Source organism: Phalacrocorax carbo, chromosome 4 (genome assembly GCF_963921805.1).
Source record: "Phalacrocorax carbo chromosome 4, bPhaCar2.1, whole genome shotgun sequence".
Classification (NCBI taxonomy): Eukaryota; Metazoa; Chordata; class Aves; order Suliformes; family Phalacrocoracidae; genus Phalacrocorax; species Phalacrocorax carbo.
This window is the reverse complement of record NC_087516.1, coordinates 3746326-3764786: the sequence shown is the minus strand read 5'-3', so window position 1 is coordinate 3764786 and position 18461 is coordinate 3746326. Positions and strand designations below refer to the sequence as shown.

The window sequence follows — 18461 nt, the reverse complement described above, 5'->3', positions numbered from 1 at the left end:
GATAGAGTTAATTTTCTTCGTAGTACCTGGTATGAGGATGTGGCTTGGATTTGTGCTGAAACCAGTGTTGATAATGTAGAGATGTTTTAGTTGCTGCTGAGCAGTGCTTACACTTGTCAAGGACTTTTTCAGCTCCCCACGCTCTGCCGGGTGCAGGAGAATTTGGGAGGAGACACGGCCGGGACAGTGACCCCAACTGACCCCAGGGATGTCCCACACCGCATGGGTCATGCTCAGCACATAGAGCTGGGGGAAGAAGAAGGAAGGGGGGGACATTGGGAGCGATGGCGTTTCCCTTCCCAAGTCACCGTTAGGTGTGATGGAGCCCGGCTGTCCTGGGGATGGCTGAGCTCCTGCCTGCCCGTGGGAAGGAGGGAATGGATTCCTTGGTTTGCTTTGCTTGTGTGCGCGGCTTTTGCTTTACCTGTTAGACTGTCTTTATCTCAGTCCATGAGTTTTCTCACTTTTACCCTTCTGCTTCTCTCCCCTGTCCCACCGGGGAGTGAGCGAGCAGCTGTGTGGGGCTGAGTTCCTGGCTGGGGTTAAACTATATCAGGTTAGCAAGGGGCAGGCAGGTATGGACCAGATCAGAGAGGGTGGCAGTGTGGGACAGCTCCTGGCTTGTGCCAGTCTATTCTCTGCCCACCACACAGAAGCACAATGGTTGCCATCACAAAAGCAGGTAAAACCAACCCATTCACCTGGGAAACAGCAGCATGACAAGGAACAAGCAGAGATTGCTGTGCATATTTATGAGGACAAGCAAGTCCAGGTGTTATCAAGACGGTCTGAACACCCCCAGGTCACAGAGGAAGCACCAGTTTGGACTTTGAAGCTTGCTTACTCATAAGCAGGTAAATATAGGGTTTCCACCATTGTTTGAAATGAAAGAAGCTGGTCCAGGGAAGGAGAGCTTTTGCACTGCTGTTCCTGCATCGAAGTTTCCTGGAGATTTAAGGCCCTCAGCTGGTGAATCTTAGCACAGCACTACTGCAGGCATTGGCACAGCCACGTTCCCATCGGCAGGGCAGTTGTGTGCCCTCTCTCCTTGCTAAGCTGTCATCTCCTGTACCCAAATCCTCCCCTGAGCCAACTCCTCCCGCATTCCTGGCCTCCCACCAGCTCAGCCCTCGGCCGCTGCCCAGCCAAACGCGACATATTTAGCTCTGCTCATTTATTTCTTTTTTTAATCTGTTCCGTTATAAATGAACTTCTCCAGCCCCTGAATCATTCCCCGTGCTATTGCTTTTCCATTAGGCAACGCTCATTTGCCAAATGCCTTGCAGATTGTCCTCTGGCAGCCACCCTGGCTGGGGCTACACTGCCCGTGAGAAAGCTGACACTCTTGCTTCTCCTCTGAACACTACTGCTCATTTTCTTGTTCCTTTGACACTTGCATCACTTATCTTACAAAGATACCCAAAGAAAACCAACCTCCCATGAAGCTGCCAGGCTAAGCAGGGTTAGGAAACTTCTCCCAGTGCTTCACAAAGGATTTTTTTGCATTGGACAAAGTTAGCATTGCTGGGATCAGAGTCCTTTGCTTGGTCCAGTTTCATGCCTGTTGCTCGTCCCTTGTGGCCTGTCCCTCCAATGAGATGTCACCAGAACCTGCCCATGAGAACAGAGGTCTGCCTACATGGTCACCAGCCCATGACCACGTGTCACCAACTTTCCTTGTTGGCCAGCAAGGGACTATATTAGGGGAGGGTGGGAGGAGAGAGGGACATCCGAGAAGGGCCTGGAGCGTGTCCAGAGAAGGGCAGCGGGGCTGGGGCAGGGTCTGGAGCACAAGTGTGCTGGGGAGCGGCTGAGGGGGCTGGGGGGGTTTAGCCTGGAGCAGAGGGGGCTGAGGGGAGCCCTTCTCGCTCTCTGCAGCTGCCTGAGAGGGGCTGGAGTGAGGGGGGGGTCGGTCTCTGCTCCCAAGTCACCAGTGACAGGATGAGAGGGAACGGCCTCAGGCTGCGTCAGGGGAGGTTTAGGCTGGAGATGAGGGAAAATGCCTTCCCTGCCAGAGGGGTCAGGCCCTGGCACAGGCTGCCCAGAGACGGGGGGACACTGTCCCTGGAGGGGGGTTCAAACAATGTGTAGACACAGTGCCTGGGGACATGGTTTAGGAGGCCTGGGGGTGTTGGGTTGACAGTTGGACTTGCTGATCCTAGAGGTCTTTTCCAACCTTAATGCTTCTATGACTCTATGCTTCTATGTCCCTGCAGCTCATGGAGACCCTCCACATTCAGCACATCACTCATGCAGGATTAGACTCATCGAGCAGTTTGGGTCAAAAGGGACCTTTAAAGGCCAACCCCCTGCCATGAGCAAGGACATCACAACTAGATCGGGTTGCTCAGATTAATCACTGTTGTTTCTATAGGGAGATGCCCAAAGCCCCTGGGGAGGGTGGAGGCTTGTGTGCCACCATTGTGCCAGCTGCAGCAGTCACACAACAATGCTGAGCGTGAAGCTCATGTGGGCCAAGCAGATATGGAGCAGGTGGCCTGCCGTTGCCCAAGACACCACGTAATGGCACTAGGTCTCCCAGGCAGCGTGCAGCATGGCCAAAATCTCACACATATGGGCTCTGAGAGATGGGCGATCACCCACCTCCTTCCATCTACCTCCCACAGCTCCAACAGCCCTCCGGGGATGTCTCAGGCATCCCACGGCATCTCAGGTTATGGAGCTGTTCAACCCCATTGACTGGAAACCAAACTCACTGATAAGTGACCTGCTCCCGTGTCTGTGCCCACCGCTCGGGGCTCCCAGCTCTTCACTCACACGTGTGTGTCAGCATGCATGCGCTTCCTATAGCATGTCATTTTTAATATGTCTATACGTTTTATTGCCACAAGATGGCAGCATAAAATCACTTTTCCCAGGTTTGCGGTCCGTTTGCAGAAGGACCCCGTGGTCTCACCCCGTGGACGGCCACAGGAGGAGAAAATACCCAACCCCAAAAAGTGCAGAGGCTGGACCCACTTTTTTCATCGCTTAACCATCCGCAATGTCAGCATCCGCTCATTGCAAGCACTCCTGTTTTGCTGAGGTTGTCCCCCTTTCAGGCACTCACGTAATCACGCCACGGTGGCAGCTGGTCTGCTTCGGGCACCCAGAGCCTCTCTTCTTCACCCCGCAGCACTGAGGTGCTGGAGAAGCTGGTTTGATGGGCTCAGGGGTGTTGGTCACTGCAGATGAGGCAAACAAAGCCCCACGGGCATTAATGTGCTCAACTTCGGGCGAATTAGTCCTGAGGGCACCCAGCAGAAAGCTGCAACTCTTACCTTTTGGGGTTTGGGTTTTTTTCCCCCTTCTTTTTTCCAGCTTTGCATCCCCAGGCAGGAAAAAGCTGCTGGAAGAGGGGATGTATGGGCTGCGAAAGAGGAGGTGAAGGCTGCAGGGAGCCCTGAGCAGCAGGAAAAGCATAAGCCAAGGTAGTGTCACAGACACAGAGGTACATGTAACCCTACATCCCAAGCTGATGCCGTTCCTTCCCGACTCCTCCCCCAGTTCCTGTTACATCTCCTCACTATCTCGCCAGGGCTTACAGTGTCCTTTTCCACTTTGGTCTGTGTGTGCTTCTGCAAATAAAGCAGCACCAGGGAAATTTCCTGGGCACCAAACTCCATCATTTGCACTACTGTCTAATTAGCATCCCCTGGTACAGCCTGGCTTGTGCCGCTTGCAGAGTTTGGAGACCAGCATGGGTCTTGGATCATTCCCACAAGGCAAGAGGGAAAGGGGTAAAAATTGCAATCACAGCATCATAGAATAGTTTAGGTTGGAAAAGACTTTAAGATCATCCCTAAGCACCACATCTACATGTATTTTGAACCCCCCCCAGGGACGGTGACTCCCCCACCTCTCTGGGCAGCCTGTGCCAGGGCCTGACCCCTCTGGCAGGGAAGGCATTTTCCCTCATCTCCAACCTAAACCTCCCCTGACGCAGCCTGAGGCCGTTCCCTCTCGCCCTGTCACTGGTGACTTGGGAGCAGAGACCGACCCCCCCCTCACTCCAGCCCCTCTCAGGCAGCTGCAGAGAGCGAGAAGGGCTCCCCTCAGCCCCCTCTGCTCCAGGCTAAACCCCCCCAGCTCCCCCAGCCGCCCCCCAGCACACTTGTGCTCCAGACCCTGCCCCAGCCCCGCTGCCCTTCTCTGGACACGCTCCAGCCCCTCCAGGCCCTTCTTGTCCCGAGGGGCCCAAACCTGAGCCCAGCATTCGAGGTGGGGCCTCCCCAGGGCCGAGCACAGGGGCCCCATCCCTGCCTGGTCCCTGCTGGCCACCCCAGTGCTGACACAAGCCCGGGGGCTGGTGGCCTCCTTGGCCACCCGGGCACTGCTGGCTCATGCCCAGCCGGCTGTCAGCCAGCACCCCCAGGGCCTTCTCCGCCGGGCGCTTTCCAGCCCCTCTGCCCCAGGCCTGGGGCGCTGCCTGGGGTTGGGGTGACCCAAGGGCAGAACCCGGCACTGGGCCTTGTTAAACCTCACACAAGTGGCCTCGGCCCATCGATCCAGCCTGTCCAGGTCCCTCTGCAGAGCCTTCCTGCCCTCCAGCAGATCAATGCTCCTGCCCAACTTGGTGTCATCTGCAAACTTACTGAGGGCGCACTTGATCCCCTTGTACAGGTCACTGATAAAGATACGAAACAAGACCGGCCCCAACACTGAGCCCTGGGGAGCCCCGCTTGTGACCGGCCGCCAACTGGATTTAGCCCAGGTCACCACAGCAGTTTGGGACTGGCCACCCAGCCAGCTTTTTCCCAGCAAAGAGTGCACCCATCCAAGCCATGAGCAGGCGGTTTCTCCAGGAGGACGCTGTGGGTAACAATGTCAAAGGCTTTACTAAAGTCCAGGTAGACACCATCCACAGCCTTTCCCTCATCCACTCGGCGGGTCACCTTCTCATAGAAGGAGATCAGGTTAGTTAAGCAGGACCTGCCTTTCACAAACCCATGCTGGATGGGCCTGAGCAACTGGTTGTCATCCACAGCCCTGTGACAATCCCTGCTGGGAGCTTTGAACTTACTGGTGCAAATGTGGTCCGGGTGGTCCCCTGTTCGTGGCAGCATGGACAACTACACTGTCCACTTAGTGCCACCGATTTAGGCTTAACCACACGGAGATACCAAAGGGATCCTCTGCTCACCACAGATTGGTAAAGATTTGTGCGAGGAGGGATGTTAAACCAAAAGCCAGGACATGGCCCATAACACCACCACCCTCTTAGTGCAAGAGAAGCTTTGAGCACTCATTTCAGCTTTTCAAACCACCCCATTTTTTAAAGCATTTCTTGCTACCGAGTTCAAGGACCAGCCATGAAATGGGCAGCCAGGGACAGACGTGCACGTTCCCCTGTGGCACCGTCACCCATGGGGCTTCAGAGACTCACCTCTGCTGGCACCCTGCCTTTCCCACCTGCCGCCTTCCCCACCCAGCTGGCCAGGAGGAGCTCTCTCTCATTACTTTTGGGTAGTTAGGTGCCTCTTACCATCAGCACCCATGTCTGCTTTCTGCCAACCTTCATCCTACCAGCGAGTTCTTGGTGGGCACAGGTGGAGAAAGGATGCTGCAGGTTTTAGAGAAGGGACAGCGAGGTGGGGGGGTCACACAGAGACCCATGGTGATGCCACCTCTCCTCATCACATGCTCGGTGGCCTTCACTGCTAATTTTAAGTTCCTCTTAGTAAACAATTGCTAAATTTAGTGCCTCTGAGTGAAACATGAGCCTCCTTTTAAAGGTGAGATTGCTGATGATGGAGGCAGAGCAGCAAAGAGGCGAAGTGGGATCACCCTGCAAGGTTCTTCTGGTGGGGAAGGGGGACATTTATTTGATGCCCCCATATGAGAGGAGCATGAAAACCACCACCAGGCCATGAGGCGTGAAGATTCAGTCCAGCCTTCAGCACTGCTGCTCACCTCTCCTCCTTCACCGACCTGCCCACGCCCAGGTTTCCAGTTCTCATGCAGAGCAAAACCCCAAGAAAGAGGGGAAACTTGCCTCGACCTGCAGCAGGACCAGCCCTCCCACCCCTCGAGGGCTCCCGAACCTCTGCCTGCGCACCCCAGTTCATCAGGAGCTGTCTATTTGCACCTCTGGGTGCTTGCATCCAGCAGTTGTTGGCGCTGCAAGTTCTGCTGGGTTGCACAAGGGATAACAACGCCACAGCGTGTGGAGCTGGCAGAAGGAACATTTTGGGTTTTGCTGAGAAATGCTCAACCTCTCCAGGAAAAGTCTGGTCCGTGGAATCGGGCAATAAGAGCAGGATAGCACCCCTTGCTCGTGGGGTGTATGCCAGGACCCAAGGCTGAACGGGACACAGAGAAACAAGCTGTGGAGAGAAGACTTTATTAAAAGCCAGTGTCCTGGGACAATCAATTCTGAATGTGTCTTGAGATATATCAGTAGAGCAAGCACTGACTTGGACATCTATTTAGGAAAACCAGATGCCATCGTTATATTGTCTGCACAAAGCAGAAAAGGGAGCTTTGAAACCCGGATTACCAGCATAGCAGCTTGTCTTGGATATCCCATGATAAAGAAGCCATACGAGAAAACAACCCTTTGCCCTCTCTGGGGTCACAGCCTCATATGCCCGAAGGCTTTGGTTTTCTCCTCTGCTTCCACTTTGCAACAGATCTGGCTGCTGGGAAATCAACTCTGGTTCTTTTAAGTCAAGCTCTGGCAAAAGCTCTGGGCTCCTCAGCACGGGAAGGACACGGGGCTATTGGAGCGGGGCCAGAGGGGGCCCAGAAATGCTCCGAGGGCTGGAGCCCCTCTGCTGCGAGGCCGGGCTGGGAGAGTTGGGGTGGTTCAGCGTGGGGAAGGGAAGGCTGCGGGGAGACCTTATTGGGGCCTCCCAGTGCTTAAAGGGGGACTCTAGGAAGGCTGGGGGCGACCTCTTTAGCAAGGCCTGATGTGACAGGACAAGGGGTGATGGTTTGAAACTAAAGGAGGGCAGATTTAGACTGGATATGAGGAAGAAATGTTTTACAGAGAGGGTGGTGAAACCCTGGCCCAGGTTGCCCCGACAGGGGGTCGATGCCCCAGCCCTGGGAACACCCAAGGCCAGGCTGGACGGGGCTCTGAGCGACCTGGTCTGGTTGAAGATGTCCCTGCTCACGGCAGGGGGTTGGGCTGGATGGGCTCTAAAGGTCCCTCCCAACCCAAACCAGTCTATGATTCTATGAAAAGCTGAGTGATTGAAGCTGGATGGACTTTTTTATCTTTTGCTCTCTCCAACTCAAGCGCGCTGTGCTCTCTTCCTGCAGCACAACTCCCTTAACTCAGTTACATCACGAAAATGTGTTTGTTTCTGAGATAAAATTGGAGAAAAATGTCACAAAGTCAACATGCTGCAGTCCCTTCCAGGTTTCCAGCAGCCAGGAAGGCATCCCACCTCCACACAACAGCAAAGAATCAGCACAGCTGAGCTGAGGTTGGGGTCAGTCACAGATGGTGCCTCCTCTGCAGACAACTATCTTGGGATGCACTGACTCACCCTCTGGAGAGGTTTTTTCCCCCTCTCGCTGTCCCCTTCCCTCTCTCCGTTGTCTCTAGAAGGACCCTCTGTAACTCATTTATCAACTGGATATCCTACTTCTACGGAGCTGCAGCGAAGCAACGTGACGCCCACCCCAGGTGCTTCGCTGAGAAGCACGAAGAGAGTACGCACGCTTCACACCGGATAGCAGCAGCCCAGACAGACACATCCCTCACTCCTTCATGAACCCAGCAGCCAGCCACGTGGATTAACAAAATGCAGAGATAAGGCGACAGCTCAACACGCATCTTCTTCGTCCTGAAAACTTTTTTATCTGGGGGGAAAAGACTGATAAGACATTTTAAAACTATGCTGATTTTGTTCACTTGACTTTAAAAAAAGGACAGGATTTATTTCTCTAAGATAAATGTTTTTTTCTCATTCCAGAAGGTCAAGACAAAACCTCGCTAGCTATTAACATCTGTGACTCCTGACACACATCTGCACAGCTTAGGGGCTGCTCAGACTGAGGGAGGGTGCTCCTGTTAAGCTGGAGGACGTGGAATTAAAGCATAAGCCAACAAATGGTCTCATTACAAGATGGCACATTGTACACGAGTTCTGACGGAAGCTGTGAACCCAGGGGGAAAGCGGAGACAAACGCTACTCGGGTTAAACGCCTACCCCTGCTGTGAGGGGCTCCAAAAGCAGAAAGCTGAGCTTCAAACCCTCCCTGCAAGAAAGCGTCCCCTGAGGATTCAAGCGTGAGCCCCGGTGACACCAAAGCACGAAGCGCTGCTCTCGGACGCGAGCTGCTGGCCTCGATGCGCCAACGTCCCTGCGCGACGGAGCAGAAGGCACGCGTACATGCACGTGCCGCGTTTGCTGTAGCAGCACCAAGCGCTGCTAAGCTGGGTTAAGGCTCAAAGCCAGAATGAGTTACCCAAGCCCTTCTCTCTAAACCCACACGCTTCAGGGGACTCCAAACCCTGATGATCTGTGAAGCCTGCACAGTTCCTGACTCCGCGCCCAACTCCTCTTCAGGACATACTGGAAGTTGGCGTGGCTGCCGTCGGGCTTACGGCTTATCGAAGAAACATATGTCCTAGCAAATATTTGCCTACACAATCAGAGAACTCTTTGAGGCAAACAAACCATGCACACCAACACACACACATATGCTCTAGTGATAAAACTAGAATCCATTATAAAAATCAACAAGTTTCTTTTCAGGAAGCCTACTTGGGCCAACGGAGAATTCTCTCACTCAGCTGAGGGGCCGCTCCAATACCGCGCTCATGGTTTCTCACCGCAGGCCTCTTAGCTTCGCACTAACCAGACCTCCTTGGTCCAGATTACATTGCTGGAACAGGAAAACCCCAGTTCTGAGAGATCCTTCCGTACAAAGCACCATTTACGTGGCGTATTTCTGACACTGTGCAATTGTTCATTCCCGTACAGACCCCTATAGGCGATTACCCTGAGGCTCCACTGAGATCCAGTTTGCCTTTCCACCCAGAAGGATAATTTTATCCTGGGTGCCTTCCCAAAGATTTAAGTGGTGCTCATTAGGACAGGTTTGTTGCATTATCCTTATTCATTCACCCCAAGTTAACTTGCAAAGCTTTTTCTTGTTAAATCCCTTTTCATCATTTTTATTTGTAGCCATGTTTTCAAGCACATTTGAATGAATTTTCAAGCAGTTCTACTTGGTCAGTGCAAGACGTGTCACTGCCAGAGATGCTCTCCAGATGAAGATGTGCTCTCCAGATCAAGGAGCTGGCAAGCTCATGAGCAAGCCCTGCCAGGCATTCCTTACCCCTGGCACTGGTGTTTAGTCTTCCCGTGGCTCAGCAGCACCGGCCTTTCTGCCCGAAACATGGAGGAGAAACTGCTTCCGCTCAGGCAAAGGAAGGAAGGACATCTATTCAATCAGCCTTCAAACCCTGGCTGGTCTGGCAGTCCCCTAAAACAGTGACTCCCAGCCTTTTCCTTTACTGCAGAAGTAGTTTCACGTAAGAATGAATCTTGGTGATAACCCAAGCACGTTTATACACAACAGGGCCCAATCTGAACATAAAGGAAGGGACATGGGGACACTCACTGTGTACCAGAGGTTCTGGGTGCCACCTCCTCTCAGGCAAAGTAAAAAGCATTTTAGTGTGAGGTGCCACATCCCCACAGGGAAAATTAAGCTTCCCAAGCTGTACCCTAAGGTCTTAACTGATCGGAGATAACCCAGGGCTGCCCAGCTCGTATTTGGACTAAGCATAAAACTGGGATAATTGCATTTAGCATCACAGAATGTCCTGAGTTGGAAGGGACCCACAAGGATCATCAAGTCCAGCTCCTGGATTTAATAAGTTTTAATGGATTTAAGAAGTTTTTAATGGATTTAAGAAGTTTTAATTGAAACCCATGTCCACCACTGCATGTAGGCTCCACAGAAAACATATTTTCAATTGGATGCAACATGACTGAGCCAAGCTTTTACACTCCTTCAAAAGTCCTTACTGGTGGGAATGGCCTCCACCTCCCTGAGAAAACTCTTTAATGTCAATGTTGTCATTCAGACTTTTGCACCTCCTTTTCTGGGGGTGGAGGGTGAAAACCTCATCTGCTTGGGGTATTGCTGTCCAACAAAAGATGGATTTTCATCACAGAGGGAGTCCAAGAACGCTACTTCTCACCATTCTCCTCCTTGCCCATACTCCCACGTAAGTCTGCGTGGCATTTTCCACTTGGATTATTGTCCCCTTACAGGCCTACGCTACACTCCAGCTGTATCTGCATTACCAAGGTTTTCTGAGGGGTCTTACTTTGCACTTCAGTCTGGTGCACAGGTATGAATGCTCCTTCCACAACGCGGTCCAAGAATTTTTGATGGACAAGTGGTAGGTTAGACTTTGATGTTTTCTTTAGAGGCTGCACCTTACCTGGGGAGTTCCTGGAGAAATGCTTCTGGTTGAGTTTCCTTAGAGAGAAGCCTGACTTGTACACCTCAAAACCATTTTGTGAACCAAATCAATTTTGGGGAAGTGGGAATCACTGGGGCACTCCCTTCAAAACCAAGATACTGTTGCAGACCAAACATGGACACAGTCTCCAACACTGCTTTCGTCAAGGCTGTTAGTCTCTCTGCTGTGCAGAGCTGCAATCCCTTCAATAACTTGCCACAGACTGGCTGAGTGAACCCTGAAGGAAGACAAATTCCCCCACGAAATCACGTGCAGGTTTCCTGAAGCACAAAGGCCCACACGAGCTGACAGACAGGTGACACACAGAGTTGAATACGTAGTGATACTGAGTGATTTCTGTGCTGACTGCGTCTTTAAGGCACAATTCTTTGAACAAATAATAAGACCAACTGGTGCACTGAGTATCCAGATCTATCTCAAGATCCTCCTACCCCAAATTTTGTAGGAAGGGAGAAAAACCCTGTTTTTATAATGTTGAAATAAAGAGTTTTGAGTTACTGAGTGAAGTGTCCAGGAAGTATCAACACACCCAGTCTTTTTATCACATTTATTTCAGTATAGAAGGCACTTACAATACAGAAAGAAAAACAAAAAATATGATAGGCACCAAAAGTGAAGTTAGAATTAAAATGACAAAGAAACAGTTTACCAGACAAAAGGAGCACCCTTCCCTGTTAACAATACGGCACGCAGAAATGAAGCTACTGGTGACTAACTTTTTGAACAGTTAGGGCTTTTTTTTTTTAATGGAAAAATATAAAGGCCGTTCTACGGTGAACCTAAATTTAAAAAGACCCCCTCCACACACTTGTACAAGGATTTGGGAGTTGGTGGTGTTGACAAACACGGGGCCTTTCAGCTCCGGCACTGCAGGAGGTCCTGGTACATCTCAATGAGGCGAGCGGCCTCTCTCTGCCCAGACAGCACAGCACCGTGGGTAGTGGAATAATACTTCCTGTGAGTGGCCTCCCCCGAAAACATCACCTGCATTGGCTGGAGAGGATAAGAGAAGCAGAAAAGCTCAGCAGCACTGATTGAAAAGCAGACGCAAGGCTAGAAGGAGACAAAACTTTGTGTGCCCTCCCAGAGCCCCGTGAGCTGACGCACTGGTGTAGAGTGCGGTGCACCGCGGGGACAGGCACAGCACACATCTGCCAGCGTCAAGCTCGTCCTCGTTGCTATGCCTGCGTGGAGCCGCTTGCAGGGCTGAGGCACCATCACAGAGCCAGCTACTGGCTCCAATAACCCCAAACAAACCTGCACGAGTCATCGAGCACCTTACTGCTCTACCGACTCCTCCCTTTGCTCCCCTAAATTATACCTGAGCCTTTTCGGCATTAAGGATTCTTTTCTGGACAGCAATTTCAGAAGGAAAAACAGTCGAGTCTCAAACCCCACAGGGTCTTCTCTGTTACATCAATAGTTAGGTGCTTGCTAAAACTGCTGCCAGTTCCATTCCGAGGCAGGAATTTCAGGTACCTCTCTTCCCCGGAAACTACAGAGGAATATTCCTAAAGCTCCTGCTGTCTTTTTTAATAGATTTCTGTGCTGAATAAAATCACATGGTGGGGTCAGGCTCTGGATGGAGGAGATGGACTGGGCAGATGGTGCATATTCACCAACCATTGGTTTTGGAGTTGGACACATAACCCTGAAAGTCAGGGTGAGTTTGGCTGCCCATGTTACTGCTCATCAGCTGAGCCATGGTAACTGTCCCCATGTGTGCTCTTGTTCTCTGTGCTGTACTCAGAAAGCAAAGGCAGCGTCTGAGGAGCAAAACCATTGTCCCCTGTCAATGCAGGAGTCCCCCAGCCAAGGACTGGGCCTCCCTCACCCTCTGCTGCCAACATGGAAACATTTCCCAACATGCGCCTCCGACACGCTCAGACCTAGCCATTAGCAGGGGTCGGGCATTTAATGCCCCATATTCAGGCTATGCTTTAAAAGAGAATAACGTGCTTTCTGAGGGATATTTTGAACTGGCCAATAAGGCTAATGGTCTCTAAATGCAGAGATCAGAATTCTAAAAGCCACTCAGATGTCCAGCTCTTGATAATTTCAGCGAGATGTGGGAATCCCTGAGATGTTTGGATTCCAAACATTAGAGGCAAAATCCTACACAAATTATTTTTCCAGAGGGGTATGTATAAAAAATATGGAAAACACACTGCTGGAAGCCCTGTCTCTTTCAACCTCCCCCCAGAAAACCCACAGCCCAGTGTCAAGTTAGTCTTCTTGCCACCAAACTGATCCGGGCCATACTTACAGCAGTTTTGGAGCTTTCAGCATAAGGCAATGGTTTAGCGAGTTTCTCTACATCAGCCCCACTAGACCCAACTTGGGTGTAAGAGTAGGATCCACGGAAGTTGGGATTGCTGCCCCAGGAGGACCGCAGGATCCGGCGAGGTTTCGGAATGTTTGGATTCCCTGGGTGGAAAGCAGAAGACAAAAAGTGAGACCATCTGAGAGGCCACATAGAAACTCTTTTATATTACTGAGTTGTAAGTATCTATATGACAGAAAGAGCATCCCTTTTAATCATAGCATGGTTTGGGTTGGAAGGGACCTTAAGGATCATCTAGTCCAACCCCCCTGCCCTGGGCAGAGACATCTTCTGCTAGATCAGGTTGCTCAAAGCCCCGTCCAGCCTGGCCTTGAACACTTCCAGGGATGGGGCACCCACAGCTTCTCTGGGCAACCTGTTCCAGTGCCTCACCGCCCTCAGAGTGAAAAATTTCTTCCTTATATCCAGTCTAAATCTATTCTCTTTCAGTTTAAAGCCATCACCCCTTGTCCTATCGCTACATCCCTGGTTAAAATTCCCTCTCCAGCTTTCTTATAGGCCCCTTCAGGTACTGGAAGGCTGCTAGAAGGTCTCCCTGGAGCCTTCTCTTCTCCAGGCTGAACAATTAATCTCAGCTGCAGTCTTCCATTTTGGGAAAGATCATTAAAATGCTTATGTTCCTAAGAGACTGAGAAGCTTCAGGGAACTCTGGACACAGTTTGTTTGAAATACAGAGCATTTCCTGGTCTCATTTGCCATGGTGATCAAGCATTTGATTCATTTCACCCAGGTATTTCACTGGGTGGCCAGTATAAATTGGATGTTTAGGTAGTCTCATGAGAGAGGTGTGCCTCCGAAGAGGAACAGAAATAAGGAAGTTAGAAGGCAAATCCTCATTATGCAGAGGCATAGAAAAACCTGTCAGAAAGTTTTCAAAACCTGTATTACTCGCTCCAACTGCTACTCAGTCACTTCCCATAATTAACCTAAATTCCAACAGATCCATTTTATGGGACACACATGGTATGGAAAGAAGGCTCTTGAGGCTGGAAGTAGGATTGCTCGATTGTTGTAGGGTTTCTAAGGCTAAGAGGATGTAGGACCTAGAGGTGAGGGCACCTGAGTGAACCAATGATAGGGCTGTCATCAGGCACTGTCCCATAGGATCATAGAATGGTTTGGGTTGGAAGGGACCTTTCAAGGCCATCCAGTCCAACCTCCCTGCAGTGAGCAGGGACATCTTCAACCAGATCAGGTTGCTCAGAGCCCTGTCCAGCCTGACCCTGAATGTTTCTAGGGATGGGAAAATCCCAAAGATTGGGATTGGGATGCAGGACTGTAGCCAAGGCAGCCCACCAGCTGATGGCACAAGAGCCTCAGGTAGAACTGAAATAGGGAGGAGATCCTCTTGCTGGGCTGGTTTGAGACCATCTCGGTGACATTGACCAAGTTTTTGCTGACCTCCTGTGATCATGTTCAGCTTGGCAGGAGAGGGGCGGGGAGACAGGACATGGAGAATTGCAATGATGATAAATTCTCTCTGCAGGATGGCTGAGATGCACCCTTGACGCCTCCCTCGAGGCCACCTCACATATCCAGGCAAGCTTCAGCTACTGGAGTCTGGGAGATTGTCAGCACAAGAAGCAAGAGTAATTGAGACATGTTTGCATCTTGCACAGTTCCTGTGCCTGCTTCAGACCCTGACTCTGTAACGCTCCAGCACGCTTAGCCTGCTGTGAGGACTATCCAAATTCCCCCACCTTCTTCATCACAGCCTAGAGAGAGAGAGACATCCAACTGTAAAGACTAGCTAGGCACTACATAATTCCAGTAAACAATTATTTAGTCGTGCCTTCAATTCTTCAAAATCAGGAGCAGGTCACTTCCGTGGTTCAGCTACCGCTTTTAGGAGTATCGTGTGTCAACCAGAACGATGAAATACAAGGCTTGCCAGAGTACACTGTGAACACTTTCTAACCACTACCCCCCAGATCAAAATATGGCACAGACTAGCAAATAAATACACCCTACAAACAAAATACATCCTACAACTGAATGTTGTTTCAGGAGTAACAACTTAGCATAACAAAGCCTCTAAAACATGCTCCTCTAAGAATTTCAAAGCAGGAATGCCTGGGATGGAAGTGAAAAGCCCAAGGGAGTCTGAGAACAGGGAACTCTCAGATGCATCAAGGAAATAAGTTATCAGGTTTTATTTTTAAAGGTTGTGAGAAAGCCCAGGAGAACACACTGTGAAAGCTGTTAGATGACACAACACCAACCAGGGCCAAAGCAGTCATCCATCACATTGCATTACACAGAAACAATCACACAATGTATTTTCAAATAAAAGGAGTCTCTGCAGTGGGCTGGTGGAGCCTCTTCTGCAGCTGGTGCATGTTCTCATGCTCCACTGTCAAGGTGCCCAGACATTCAATACAAGAGTCAACAATAAGATATTCATAAAAAGATGATTAACATTAGGAATGCACAGTGTTACAAGCAACGAGATGAGGGCTTGTCGGCCTGCAGATAAGGCCACAGATCTGCTAAAAGACTGAAATTTGTTAACAAAAGAGTTTGTGGAGTCATCAGCCCTATCAGCAATTGTATAAACCCAGCAATATTTAGTAGAGCAATCGTTCAGACTGGTAAAAGCAACAGCTTTGTTCCTCTCCAGCGTTTCCCATGGACGACCTTGTAACAAGCAGGTGAACAGCAGCCTTCCCACGGGGGAAATTGTTCTTCACGTAGCAACTTCATTACAAGGGAAACTGCAGCACAGCAACATGAAGCATGGGGCCTCGGGCAGATGGCAGGGCTCACGCAGAAATGCCTGTGCCAGCTGCCAGCATGGAGCAGAGCTAAGGAGCCTGGCTACATTCAATCACAGCTATACGCCTCCCAGAACTGAAGCCAGCCTCCTCCCCTAGCACCACGCTGTGTGGGGCAGATGTACCAGCTCTCACGAGCTCCTTTAAGGGTCCTCAACACATCAGACCGTACAAGCATGATGCAAGTGTCCAATGTGCAACTATCGCTGTGCCCCTGCGCTTCTGCGTGCATGCCCTTTTGTACGTGAGGAGCTGTTTCTAAGAGAAAAATCAGGAGACCTTCATTTCTGCCGCACATGGAGAGGAGGAGCTTGGTTGATGTTCAGACGGGAACACGTAACACGAGCTCTGACCCTGAACTGTTGTTTGCAAGACAGAAACTATGAAGGCTGGTAGGGCCACGCTCGTTCAAGGAACATATTTAATTGGACTTTCTCAGTCTACTCTTAAATAGATGGATAAACATGTGCCTTTGCCTCCAGATAAAAGTAACAAATAAACTCCTAAGTTTCCACTGTCCAGAGAGAGATAAAATGGCTAAAAAAGGACTTCAGCCTTCACTAAAATAGGAAGGCACGTATCGTCATGCCAAATTCCCACTTGTGAAGCCATGGAAGATAATTCCACATGCCCCAAACAATCCCCTCTTTATTCAGTTACTAGGTGTGGCTATATAGATTTATTGGTTATGGGGCTTATTATGAGACACAGGATTATCATCAAACGAACTCACAGATCTAAATTAAGACACCCATATTTATTTGCCCTCCTGAGAGCAGGGTATCTAAGATGCCATCAAGGCCAGCAGAGATCTGAGGTGCTACCTGGACATTAGTGCCTACAGCCACCAGAGAGGCATTAGGGTATCCCAGGCACCCACAGGGGCTGGCAGATAGGACACAGAACCTAAAAGAGATCTGTTACCCCTAGAGAAATAGCTGGAGGACAGGGAGAACACCTCAGGTCATCTCCAGCCACAGCTCCACAAGTCCCTGAGTCCTTCAGAAGGGAGCAGGCCTGCAATTAGTGCCTTCTGGCTTCTAACGCTCGGAGCTTAGCCTACAAAGAAACCAGAGCAAGACTTCTAATTGTTTGAAGGCATCCCATTTAATCAGATTTAGAGGACACTGCTTTTCAGCCATCCAGCTGTGAAACGCAGTAATTGTCAATGGTTCTTAGGTTAGAACAATCCTCAGGGCTTTTCACAGCAAAGCCAGATAATCCTCAACACCAACCTGCATGTGAAATCTAAGGTCAAGGAAGCAGATCATCTCCTCTCAGAGAGAAAGTCACAGTGTGAAATAACACCAAGTCTAAAAGAGTGGGTTTAACATAGGACTGGTCTATCACCCTCTGAAGCCAATGCAAAGGCAACAGACTGGGAAAACACAGCTGAAGATAGGAACCCACGTGGCTAATGCAGTGATTCTGTAACAGAAGAGTAAGAAATAAGAACATGGGGAATTTTATACCCAGAACATGAAAGCTATAAAAGGCAAAGCAAACATTAAAAGGCTTATACTACCTACTTTCAGTATTGAATATAAGGCTCTCTGTCTACTCAGTAGAGAAAAGCTCCTTGAGAAGATGTCACAGAGCACCAAGTGAGGTGTGGAATATCTGAACGACCTTAAGGAGGAGTCTTTCTTTCCACTGAGCTTCAGATCCTAGGAAGACTAGTTTCCCAGCTCAGTTACATGAAGGTGATTGGTGGGAAACGCTTGGAAAGCTGGGCTTGGAGGTACTAATTGGACCAGAGGGGACCAGTCATTTTCAGGAATGCCTACAGTTAGATCACAGACAGAAGGCTGCGTTGTATCCCCCCAACTCCCACTCTTGCACTCCCAATGAAACAGATGAGTGAAGAACATGGTAGGTGCGTGGAGAGCTGCGCACACTCCTGTTACCTCAGCGTGTCTGGCACCTGGTCCAGATTAGCCCTCGGACAGTGCTTCTTACGTGAAGCTGCTAGGGAAAATGGGAGCAAGGATAACAGGATAAACACAGCTAACGTAGCAAGGCCATCCTGGAAAATTTGTGAAAATGTTTTCTACAAACTAATGAGGTTTTTGAGCAGAAAGTGGAAGAGGTCATGTTGTGTAATGGGTACTACAAGGACAGGTTTTCTTGTCACAGTTTCGAGCAGCTGAGAGGTGACCTCTCAGCTTATGCACCAAATGTTCATTGCAGGGCAAGGCCTTGGTAAATTCAGTCTGAAATTCTCCAGGGTTAGATAACCCAGGATTAGGAGAAGGCTGAGATAGAGCCCGCACTGCTGAAGAGTCTGATGGACAGTGACCAGGTGCAGTATCAGCTGGAACAGCAACTGCAGCACATGCTGATGACCCAGTGCCAACACATTTCCTTCCTGGGAGGAGGAGAGAAACATTCAACGCATGCAAACAATAACAACAGCGAAGGAGCCCAAGAAGGAAGAGGGAGGGTATAATCTCATCTGTCAAACTAAGGAAGACCCGAAAAGCCAAATTCCTGCTGATGAATCGAGGTGTTTTAGAAAAAAGGAGATCCTAAGCAAGAAGAGCTGCAACAAACAAGGTTGTTTATATGCTCTGGGAGATGTCAGTACTGGAACAACTTGGCCTTAAAGAGAAGAGCCTTCTGCTACGCCTGCACGGAGCAGCAGCTGGCCTGCTGAGGTCAGGAGGAAAGAAGGCATGTGTGTCCTGACATTGCAACATAACGTAGGGATACCCAACACCACTGACAACAAACAGCTCAGCAGGCAGAAGCTGCCCGGAGCCCAGCATTCACTGATTCATCCTACTTCTCTGCGGAAGCCAGTTATGCAGGTAGCCCTCAGCTTCCAGGACCCTTTCTCTACATCTCCATGGCAAATGGTCTGTAAGCACAGGGGAAAGCTACACTT

General features: G+C 50.2%; 1 protein-coding gene across 1 annotated transcript in view; it reads right to left on the bottom strand.

The window, feature by feature from the left end:
* Positions 1–10989: 10989 nt before the first annotated feature.
* Positions 10990–18461, bottom strand: part of SMOX (spermine oxidase) — a 56655-nt gene continuing 49183 nt past the window's right edge. The window contains exons 6-7 of the mRNA XM_064448877.1: positions 12723–12883; positions 10990–11449 (exon numbers count right to left, since the gene is read on the bottom strand). Of these exons, the coding sequence (XP_064304947.1) occupies positions 11312–11449; positions 12723–12883 (299 nt within the window). The 3' untranslated portion in view covers positions 10990–11311. The remainder of the gene's footprint in view (positions 11450–12722; positions 12884–18461) is intronic.